General features: G+C 39.6%; 1 protein-coding gene across 1 annotated transcript in view; it reads right to left on the bottom strand.

Annotated features, from left to right (window-relative positions):
* WDR27 (WD repeat domain 27) overlaps positions 1–12,238 on the bottom strand; it is an 81,202-nt gene that overhangs the window by 28,574 nt on the left and 40,390 nt on the right. The window contains exon 21 of the mRNA XM_086626038.1: positions 4,480–4,577. Coding sequence (XP_086482164.1) covers positions 4,480–4,577 — 98 coding nt within the window. The remainder of the gene's footprint in view (positions 1–4,479; positions 4,578–12,238) is intronic.

Consider the following 12,238-nt stretch of genomic DNA (forward strand, 5'->3'; position numbering starts at 1 on the left):
TGGATAGAATGCATTAAGGGCAACAAGCAGATTAAACAAAGGCAAACCAGTTTTCATTAGGGATGTCTAGGGCAAAAATTTAGAACAAAATCAACAAACATTAAAGTTGAGATCTTGCAGTTAGTGTAACTACCCACAACACTGCAAACAGTATAAATGAGAAGGTGGACTTACCTTTGCTATATTTCAAGAACACTGGACAAAGATTTCACTAAAAAAACCCTATTCTGGCAAACCCAAAGCAGAAATAAAGAGAGATCATTCCAGAGAGACCATTCAAAACACAGTAATGGCTGATGCACCAACTTTACAAATCAACAGCTTTAAGAGATTAAAGGTACCGGCCCACTATAAGATTGTTTAGGAACTGATCTCTCCTGTAAGCACCCAACAGTGCAATGAATGGACTGGATTTGATTGGACAAGACCTATGAACAGAAAAAAAGAAAAAGTTTTTGATTTGTGTAACTGTATAGTAGACCTAACACTTCAGTGGAGACTTGATCCAAGTTCAGATAGAGCTTTCCAAACTGAGCCATTTCAAATTTACTTATGTGAAAAACACCTGGTGAACATATTAGGAAAAAGTGAACAGTTTCCTTTCTTATGAGAACTCAAGAATAGATTTTAAAATACCAAAGACTCAATCTCTGGTCTGAGCAATAAGAGAAAATTTCATTTTTAAAAATTGGGGTTTCTTTCCCTGAAAGTTACTAGCAAGTGAAAAATAATAATTTATTTTCTCTATTTCTTCTTCACAACAGTTACTACCATTGATCAGTGTGTAATGTGTAACAAACACAGACATATGCATTATACCTAATAAGCACCCCTAAAATATGTGTCATTAAGGACTTGAATTACCTTTTTGAAGTTTGGCTAATAGAACTCAGTGGACACTAGAATACACCAACTTTGCCAAATTAAATATACAGCAAGAACATAAATTACTCTGCTCTTCCCAGGACATATTCATTTAATTGATTGCCCAGATTTTACACTGTAACTATTTTACCATTCACCTGCTCTACTTATATTAGAATTTAGAAACAAAGAGACAGATAAGTGATCTGTGAAAAGCTTTCTACTTTTTCATTACTCTTCAGTAACACAGTTTGAGCAGCTTATTAGAAAAACATGAGAACGTAACAGATTCCATCCCCAGCAGTCTCTAGTTTCATTGCTTTCTGACATTCGGAGCAGGTAATACAGCAATGCTTTTGGCAAGAACATATACGCCCCCTACAGGTTTAATGTATTTTTAGCATACAAATATGGAAATAAATGAAAGGATCACTAAGCATTTCCTAAATAGAAAATTCAGTACTACAAAAAATTATATTACATCTTTCAATAAATTTATGTTTACATACACACAAAGCACATATGAAATTATTCTTTAAAACTTAAGCATCCTCCCTGTCCAAATCCTTTTTCTTTTAAGCATAATTCTTTTAGCCTGAACAACAGAGATTGCCCCAAGCGTTTTCCTTCCTGAGCAATGTTCCCTCCTCATCACTAGAGAGTGGAAACACTGGAAGGTTTTTAGAAAAAGTGTAGCATAAAAGGCGGACTAGGGAAAATGTGGGCCCTCTCCAGAAGGAAATGGGAGACCTGGTTACCTAGAACATGGAGAAGGCTGAGTGTCCTGGTTTTAGCTGGGACAGTTAGCTCTTCTTTTTAGCAGCTAGAAGAGCTCCATGTTTTGGTTTTACTCAGAGACTCACTCTGAGAAGAATGTTGATAGCGAGCTGAGGTTTATAGTTGGCACTGAGGTCTCAAGGACTTTTCAGCTTGCCGGGTTCTTGCCAGTGTGCAGGAGCACAACAGGATAAGGGGGGAGCATAGCTGGGACAAGGGGTCCACAACTCTCCTTACAATTTGTGCTTGGACTTAAGACTGAGGGCCAAACTGGCCAATTAGTATTCCATATCATGCAGCGTCATGCCCAGTATAAAAGCGAGGGTCAGCCGGACAGAAGGGCTTTTGTGCTTTGGCTCTTTCGCCACTTCTGCTCTTGCTGCGCTTTTGCTCTATTGCCTTTTTTTCCTCTCTCTCCCAGTACTCCTGCTCTCAGAGCACTCTCTCTCTCTCTCTCCCCCTCTCAATTTCAGGGCCTCGCATTCATCTGGGATTGCAGCTTCGGGACGAGAGGGGCTTCGCATACGAGGGGGTGGTGAGCATCTACACTGTGTATTAAATCATCTGTATTAAATTGTTCTTAGCTCAACCCACGAGTATAACATTTATCCTTTAATTCTCTCCCTCATCCCTGTGGCTGGGGGAGGGTGAGTGAACGACTGGAGGGGGGGGCGGTTTGGTTGCCGGAGCGGCCTAACCCATGACAGCTGAGGTACTCAATGACATTTTTGCTTCAGTCTTCACTGGCAAGAGCTCTAGCCACACTGCCCAAGTTGCAGAAGGCAAAGGCAGGGACTGAGAGAATGAAGAACCGCCCACTGTAGGAGAAGATCAGGTTTGAGACCATCTAAGGAACCTGAAGGTGCACAAGTCCATGGGACCTGATGAGGTGCATCCGCAGGTCCTGAGGGAACTAGTAAATGAAGTTAACTAAGCCCCTGTCCCTCATATTTGAGAAGTCATGGCAGTCTGGTGAAGTTCCCACTGACTGGAAAAGGGGAAACACAGCCCCCATTTTTAAAAGAGGAAAAAAGGAAGACTCAGAGAACTACAGGCCAGTCAGCCTCACCTCTGTGCCTGGCAAGATCATGGAGCAGATCCTCCTGGAAACTATGTTTAGGCATATGGAAAAAAGGAGGTGGTTGGTGACAGCCAACATGGCTTCACTAAGGGCAAATCCTGCCTGACAAATTTGGTGGCCTTCTAAGACGAGGTTGCAGAATTGGTGGATAAGGGATGAGCAATTGAAGTAATCTACCTGGACTTGTCCAAATCATTTGACACTGTCTCACACGACATCCTTGTCGCTAAACTGAAGAGACATGGATTTGACAAATGGACCACTCGGTGGATGAGGAACTGGCTGGATGGTCACACTCAAAGAGTTGCGGTCAACAGCTCGATGTTCATTCAAGTGGAGACCAGTGACAAGTGGCGTTCCTCAGGGGTTGGTATTGGGGCCAGCGCTGTTTAACATCTTTGTTAGTGACATGGACAGGGGTTGAGTGCACCCTCAGCAAGTGTGCTGACAACACCAAGCTGTGTGGTGCAATCAACACATTGGAGGGAGTGGATGCTGTCCAGAGGAACCTTGACAGGCTTGAGAGGTGGGCCTGTGAAAATCAATAAGGACATGTGTAAAGCCTTGCACTTGGGTTGGGGCAATCCAAGAATAAATACAGACTGGGCAGAAGATGGACTGAGGAGAAAAACTTGGGGGTGCTGATTGATGAGAATCTCGACATGAGCCAGCAATGTGTGCCTGCAGCCCAGAAAGCCAACTGCATTCTGGGCTGCATCAAAAGAAGCGTGGCCAGCAGGTCGAGGGAGGTGATTCTGCCCCTCTACTCTGCTCTTGTGAGACCCCACCTGGAGTACTACATTCAGCTCTGGGGACCCCAACATAAGAAAGACATGGAGCTGTTGGAGAGAGTCCAGAGGAGGTCCAAAAAGACAATCCGAGGGCTGGAGCACCTCTCCTACGTAGACAGGCTGAGAGAGGTGAGGTTGCTCAACCTGGAGAAGAGAAGGTTCTGGAGAGACCTTCTATCAGCCTTCCAGTACTTAAAGGCAGCCTACAAGAAAGCTGGAGATGGACTTTCTACAAGGGCATGTAGTGATTGGACAAGGGGAAATGGCTTTAAACTGAAAGAGGGTAGATTTAGGTTGGATATAAGAAAAAAATTTTTCACTCTGAGGGTAGTGAGGCAGTGGAACAGGTTGTCCAGAGAACTTGTGGATGCCCCATCCCTGGAAGTGCCCAAGGCCAGGTGAGATGAGGTTTTGAGCAACCTGATCTAGTGGAAGGTGTCCTTGCCCATGGCAGGAGCATTACTACTAGATGATCTTTAAGGTCACTCCCAACTCAACCCATTCTATGATTTTATTCTGAGTTTATTATAACATATTATGAAAATTTATAACACTACATACGTGATTTGTAATAATGTTACAATTACATTTGTATTTTAAAAGCTGGATTATTAATTTTACCTCTTTTAGCAGTAATGACATGCTATTTTGGAAATACCATTAGCATTCAGTTCAATATACTATTTTATACATACAATTAGATCTACAAAGTTAGGAAAGACATGGGTGATTAATCTTGACCATATAATGGCTTCCAAAAAACTAATTACAGATGAGGAACCAGCATGTTGTTTGATTTCTTAAAATTAGTAAATTCCTGTCAGCCTTTAATTTTACTTTTTTGAAGGCCTGACTGTAGATCAGATTCCATATCCAAATTTCTACTGGTATATCACAGCAAGTATGACAATTCTGAATAAAGATAAAGCATGGCTTTTTATTCTGATGTACTTAATTCAGCCTTACCTCAGTGTTCTTAAATCCCACAGCTTGATGCCATCACCTGCAGCTGTGGTCATGAAAAGATTGTAAGCTTCAGGTTGCTGAGTGCTGAATGATGACCCCTGTAAAATGTGAAATCAGTTTCAGATTACTCTTCTCATGGTGCTAAATATTATAAGATGATAGAATCATAGAATATCTCAAGTTGAAAGAGACTCATAAGGATCATTGAGTCCAACTCCCTGCTCCTCGCAGGTCTACCTAAAACTGAACCGTATGACTTAAGATCATCATCCAGACACTTCTTCAACTCTGACAGGCTTGGTGCCGTGTCCAACTGGTGGCCACCCACTCTCTCAGTGAAGAATTTAGTCCATTTGAAAAATAAACAACAAATGGTTTTTAGGTTATGTGTTAAAAAGCTTGTCTGCATACACACGAAGGAATGCAGAGGAAAGCTGGCATGTGGAGGAACTCCCATAACCCAGTCAGAGAAATGGAGCCCTGCTTTGACTCCTCTTAATGTTGTCCTAGGACAGCCACGAGCCCTTTGGTCTAGAGATGACTCCCACTGCCATGAGTCAACAGCAGAGACTCTTTAGGTCATCTCACAGATTGATGGGGATTACTACCTATCTGGATATGAGATCCATTATAGGATGTAGGGGAAGACCATTTTGTGATTGCACAAGAAATTATGAGATGTTTAAGGGAGAAAATAAGAGCGGGGAAAGGGAGGGATCAAAGTGATTTATGAAGGAACAAGTGTGGAAAAATAGAGGCGAAAGGAAATAAAAGGAGCCAGCTGTGCGTAAACAGGCTGCTGGTCAGTGCATTTGGCCATGCCCTGCACCTGAACAGGACATCCTTTCTTGTCTTCTTATTGAACTCCAGTTCAAAGTATTTTCCTGGGTGAAGGGACTCTCTACTCTATCCGCATACATGTATATGGAGGTCTAAGAGTCAGCAACTGGACAGGAGAGTGCAAGAGACCTGTATGTCCTGGAGTGAGTGAGGGTCTGGGTGCCATCAACTGGAGTAGGGCCATAGGTCAGGCAGGCTGTTGCTCTGAGTGCCAAGAAATGGAGAGACTGGAGTGAGTGAAATTAAATGCCAGCAACTAAAGTTGGACCAAGTGTCCGTGGTTTAAACAACTGGAGTAAGTGAGGGGCAAGTGAGGGTGCATAAGTGAGTGTGTGATCATTAGGAAATTTCCAGACAAGTAGTCAGCAAGTAGATGAAGTGGCTTGGGAGCCACGTATGTGTTTGTGCTTTAGAGAATGAAGCATCTGGAGGAACTGACTACCAGACGAAACAGGGTCCTGGCCAACTGCCAGAGATGTGGGTTCATATGCCCAGGCACCAGCAGCTGGGGACTGCAGAGATACAAGGTCAGCTACTGGATAGTTTGTGCCTAAGCCCAGCTTCTGGAGTGGTACACACTGTATTTACATATATATTTCCCACTAATGGACCTTCATCATAATCAGCCAAAGAAGGGAAAAGGATGAGGCTGTTGGTGATGTTTGTGTTTTTGTGAGGGCTGAGTATTTCTGTCTCTGTTGATTTATGTGGCCAGCTGTGTGTATGTGTATATATGTGCCAACTGGGTATACAAGCTCAGCCTCACTACTGGTTGGAGCCAGGGGCAGGGAGATGTAGCAGTCTCAACTCCATTGGGCTACTGGATTCATTAACTTCTAACAATATTTTATCAGAACTTCAGAAGCCTTATTTGACTTTGCATAGCCAACAAGATTCAGTTCACACAGACTTAGTGGACCTATCCTGTATGTTTGCTATTCATCCTTTCCTAAAAAGACAGCCCTTCAAAGTTATCATTCAGAAAGACTCTCCCTATAATGTGCCCTACCTAAAGTTCACATCTGTTTGCAGTCCTTGCAAGGTCTTAAAAGAATGGTTGAGGTTGCCACCATCAAAACCCTTGAAAAGCAACAGTGCCTCAATACTTTCCCAGATCCTTAAAGGAAGCATCAGATTATATTTTCTATCTTCATTCAAGACTTCCTTATAACTAGGGGGCAGCAAATCATAATAGGCATTATTATTGCTCAGCTTCATGTCAAGGAAGTTTCAGGATGTCAAGACAAACTAAGTATTTTATACTTTTCCATAGACACACCCAAAATATTGATCAATTATACAAATGTGAAACGGTCTATGGCCATTCTTTAGCAAATCATAAATTCCATCAGCTAATTAGAAGACTATCATTCAGAGAATGACTATTCCATTAAAAAAAAATTGCATTAAACCAGAAAATATACATGTATAATGCAAGCTGGGAACATTCTAGCAATTTCTAGTTTAAATTTATTTTTTCAGATTGTAAACATAATCTTCTAAATGAGAAACAAGAAAATTACAAATATAAAGCCTTAAGGAATTAAATATCTTGAGGAAGTCAAACTACATAATACAGACAAACAATAGTCCAACGTTTAGTTATAAGGCATGTTTAGCACTGGCATAAGTGGGCCCACTTTCCATGAACTCATTAGCAATTGCATTCATTCATAACATGACTGATTTGGCCTTCATACTTTTAAATAATTAATTCCAATCTATCTTTAAATCTCTGATTTTTTAACATCCACTTTGGCAAATCCTGGCCTTTTTGCTGGCTACAAACTTCTTTCTCCAGGGAACTAAATATAAACGGTTAAAACTCCTTCTTTCATGATTCACATTCTTGATTTGGCTAATACATCACAGAAACCTCAAGGCCATTTCCTGCAATCAGTGCTTGACTGCCAGGAATCTTCTATTCATTATGAAAACTGGCATATAGCTGGAAAATGCTCTAGTATTTAGTCTATAGAATTCCCCAAACAGCAAGACAAAGTGAGACACTCAGCATGAAAAAGATTATAGGAGCTTTCACTTGTTTTGCTTTGAGCAGGTTTCCTTCCTAAACTAAGGATCACCACAGCCTGCTCTAACCCATGAAACAAAATGCATTGTGCAACAGATTTCTGACAAAGTCTACACATTCTCATGTTAGCTCTGTATAACTGGAAAAAAAAAAAAAAGAGTAATTGTAAAAGAGAAAGACAGTAGTTATCCAAAGGATAATATTCATTAAAAGTTACAGACCACGCTTTCTTTTTGTGTTTTTGAAACTTTTACTCACCACCCCTTCGGTCATCAAGGATGACAGAGTCCAATACAAAAAGTTCTAGAGACATATACACATTTACTTGGTACAATACTCCTTTATTTTAGAAAACACTAACAGTAATACAGGTAAGAAAAAGTGTAATTCCTTCCCTGCCCTGACATTTTGTCAGTAATATACTTTTCTAACATAAAGCTTCACTTGTATCTTCAAACTAGATTTTCTACTGAATATTGCTGTAGAAGACAAGAAAATATATATGACTGAGGATAATATGCAAGCTGAATTTTATTTATTTTGTTGTGGTTTTTTAGTCCACAGATTTGTGATAATTTCTAATTTATGAGAATCTAATGCAAAAAGTAGCATATTCCAACACACTTTTCAAACTATATTCTTTCATTCTGACAGACAAACCACTTGCCTATGCCCCATCATCTTCCACATCCACCACTATAATTCCTTCTCAGCTCCTCTCTAGACTAACTACATTGCAATTTCCACATAAAATTTGGCCCCGAGAAAGACATGATTCAACAGAATCCCTGTCTCATTCACTAATTCCATATGAACACCATTGATACATCTAAACAGTGCAGCTGGCTTATGGTAAAGGCACCAATCAATACGTGTCTCAGAAACAACTCCACATCTTCCTGACAAGCACATACCTTCAGACAGGTTTGTCACTATGGCTAAAAAAAAGTTAACTGACTGAAACTTCTGATTTTCCTATTACATTTTTCAGCCTTCACATCATGTACATTTCCAAATTAATGGATCAATGAACTTTGAAACAAAAGGATCTGGACAGCAAATTAGAAATTTTGTTGTTTCTCTGAAAATGAATGTAATCTGTAACTGTATTTGCTAGCAGAACACAATACCATCCAAATATTTGTGGTTGATACTGATAGATTCCTGCTCAAAGAATATATTTTGCAGCACTACAAACGTATTGCTAACACTAAAGCTCTGAATCTTTGTGGTCTGATCTCAAATTGCCATCTATTTCTGTATCTCAGAGGGTCCTAAACTCTAAGACAGGAAGAAAATTTTGGTATTTCAATCAATTCATTTTATTGTATTTCTTAAGTTAGTATGCAAAGCAATGGAAGCTTGAAATATCACATAACACTTTAGTAGTCATTGATAATAATTTTTTATTAGCTGATCTTATGTATCAAACCAAAATTGTCAAGTTAGAAATCTCTCATTGAATAAAACAACTTACAGCAGTGTAAATCCATTAGTATCAACCTAGGATATTTGCCTTGTCAGGCTTGATATAAGACTACTTATCAGAGTCAGGTGAAGTTACCACAGCCAGAAGAGTAACATTTGCTCACTGCCTCAGAAGGAGCTTAATGACATCACTTGGATCTAGTAACATCCTGCACTAAAATATCGTAAGTAGCTTTGAGAGTAGGGTCTGGAAAACAGACACAGGTTCAGGGAAAAGAGTGGAGGGTCCCTCAACACCAGCCTGTCACTGAAAAGTGGGAGGTTGCCATCAGTTTCCTCAGGCTGAGGAGAACAATGAACCTCTTCCCTCAACTCCTAAGCAAACGCTTTGAAAAATAAGCTATTACATGAACCTGCAGCAGTATCACCGCTACATCTCCACAGGACCATGTATTTAGCCCAGTTTCCTGATGAAATGTTGCTTATGCAACTGTACTGCCTGCTGATTCCCATCCAGAACTTTTTTTATCTCTTTATCTTTAAGAGATAAAGGTCTTACGATAATTATATTTCCACAAGACACCTGTAAATGAGTAATTAGCAGACAGAAATTCAAACCAGCACAGCCATTAAGGAAAGTGATTTTGTTTGACAAATCATTAGCCAGTCAACACAAGAGTAATTTAGAAGGTCAACTAGTAATAAGGACGTGACAAGAAGATAATGTTGTGATAGAGAAGGAGTGTGTAGGGAACAAAACTGAAAGTGCTGTGGTGGGGAGGTGAAGGTTATAAAGAACACAATAGTCAAATTGAAGGTTTTGTGGTGGATTTGGAAGGTGATATTTAAGGACAAAGGCTTAAAATCCTTTTGAAAGTGTGCTTAATTAGTTTCATTACTGCTGGAAGAACCTGTATATGAAGACAGACAAGATTTGTTATTGTCATTGTATGGTATAACCCGAACACTTCAGGTTAATTTGGTGCCCAAATCCTTTATTAAGGAAACAAAAATACGCTGAGGTTTGGAATAATAATCATTAATATGCTCAACTAAATCAAGATTATAGAGGTTCTAAGCAAACAGATATATTTTCACTGTATTCATTATTCTTCATCTCATTATAAACAGGTAAGAATATAGGGCGGCTTCTTACTTTGTGCAAATATGGAAACTACTGTCTTCAAACATTTACCAGTCAAGATTGTTTTCTTATGTTTCTCTCTGTTCTGAGTCACAGTAACGACTATTTTTTTTTCCCCAGTTTCTGTGTAATTTTTCTGATTTTTCTTCAGCATTATACTATTGAATTTTTCATTTCTGAAGTAATCTTTGCATTAAATCTGATTTTTAAAGGAGAATAGTTCCTAACTGTGTTTCATTTAAAGATTTTTAGAATTATTCTCTGTACTAAAGCAGAAGTTCCAACCTTCTGGAAGTGAGCTTTACTGATGCTTCTCTCTTCACTTCCCTGCATCCTTCTCCTCCCTCATGGCCACTACGTCCCCAAACCTAGCTTCTTCCAGTCCTTGCATCTGTCTCCTCTGGACCCTTCCAAGACACTGAGGTTCAAGGAGATGAAAAGAGAAGACATAACCAGGGCATGGGAGCTCTGGGAACTGCAGTAGTCTACATGGTTGTGGATGACCAGAACAGCATTGGCAGGAGTGGGAGGAGGATTCTACTAGAGTGAGGGAATTAAGTATCAGAAGGCAGAGAAAGGAAAAAGGCTGTAGCAGGTAGAGAACGGAAGACACCTAGCTGCAGAGGTGGAGCACCTGTAATGATACAGAGAGACACAGCCTAGCTTCAACTGGTGAAATAGGTTTGGAGATGTAAAATCGTCAAGTGGCACAGAATCAGAGGAGTAGGCTTCAGCCATAGGTTTGTTATTCTAGAGCTCCAGCAAACTGTCAGGAAGCTTCAGGCAGCACAGCCATCACAGAGGCTGCCAGTGAGAAAGGCAGAATACACAAGATAGAGGACAAGCTGGAAGCCCCATCTGGTTGCTGCTGCTGTTCTTGTCTCCAGGGAAGAGGGAGAAGAGTCAGTAAGAATGGGTAAAGCCACCACCAGATTGACACCTCACGTGAAAAGAGGGACCACTGCAGCAATTTGCTAGCCTACAATAGCAAACACTCTATGTACTTATTCTATATATGTGCACTATATGAGTACATATTCTGCGTTCATCTGCAATTTTTCACAAAACCTTAACAGAGATTACTTTGCATGATTCAAGGTTCAGATAAGGGACAAGTTTTCATCAACTGTACTTATATCTGTATAGAGGCTGCAGATTGAATATCTCAGGCAAGGATGGTCTGATTTAACAACCTAACTACAGTCAAGAAGATTCAAAACATTCCTGCTAAAAAATGATAAGCTGTAGGAAGTTATGATTCAGTAAGGTGGCTTCAGCATACCACTGCTGGATCAAGGCTTCATCGCACTCATAACTGCCACTGCAAGAAGGGATGTGCTATACACTTACTAAATGTGAAGTGATGATTCTGATCACCTATGGTCATTAGAGAATTTGGGGGGGGGGGGGGGGGGGGGAGGGTGAACTCAATTGTTTTAGCCAGTATATTTGTATATTTGGGGCAGATTTCAAGAGGAGTAATTATATAGAATTCTATTCTGGCTTCATTGCAATTACTGCAGATTTTGATAACTGAAACAAAGATTTCTTGATTCTTGAGAGACAGAAGACTTTTACATTAATTTTATTTAATATACCACAGAGAGAGATTTTCAAAATTAGACAAGAGAGTAAGGCAACCACTTCTTAGATTCAGCTGACATTTAATTGTTCGAATGTTCCTCTCAACATTTCCCTATAGCACATTCTAATGTTCTAGTGTCATGCAGATTATTTGTGAGTATCTTTACAGAAACACTAATCTAGCAGCAGTTTATATGCACATATAAGTAATATGACAAGTTTATTTAATTTTCACTCTCAGTCTATGCTTCTTGATTAATAAGTCATACAGACATAACAATACTTATTTTCTAAATATATTTTCACTTTTAGAGTACTAAAATTCCACAAGGAAACAGAAATTACAGAAATCCATAAAAATTAGTATCCCATCCCATTGTTTTCTAAGAGATATGCTTTATACCACTCAGTGCAGCCTGTTTTGTATGAATAAACATAGATAAATAGATAGATAGATAGATAGATAGATAGATAGATAGATAGATAGATTGATTTGCAATATTTCCTGCTAAACTGTTCTGGAGAAAGACTCAGAATACTGTTCTATTATACATCAGACAATGTCTGCTATGAAGATAACATGTTCCAAATGGTAAAACAAGCTTAATCAAGTACACTACAGGTTCAGATGGATTTCTCACATTGCTGGTTCTTGTAAACAATCTCTAGAATGGACCAAAAGAACAATGTAAAAATCGAACTCATTACATTGCAAATTATTTGTACTTGCT

The sequence above is a fragment of the Tauraco erythrolophus genome, chromosome 2, assembly GCF_009769465.1.
Source record: "Tauraco erythrolophus isolate bTauEry1 chromosome 2, bTauEry1.pri, whole genome shotgun sequence".
Taxonomy (NCBI): Eukaryota; Metazoa; Chordata; class Aves; order Musophagiformes; family Musophagidae; genus Tauraco; species Tauraco erythrolophus.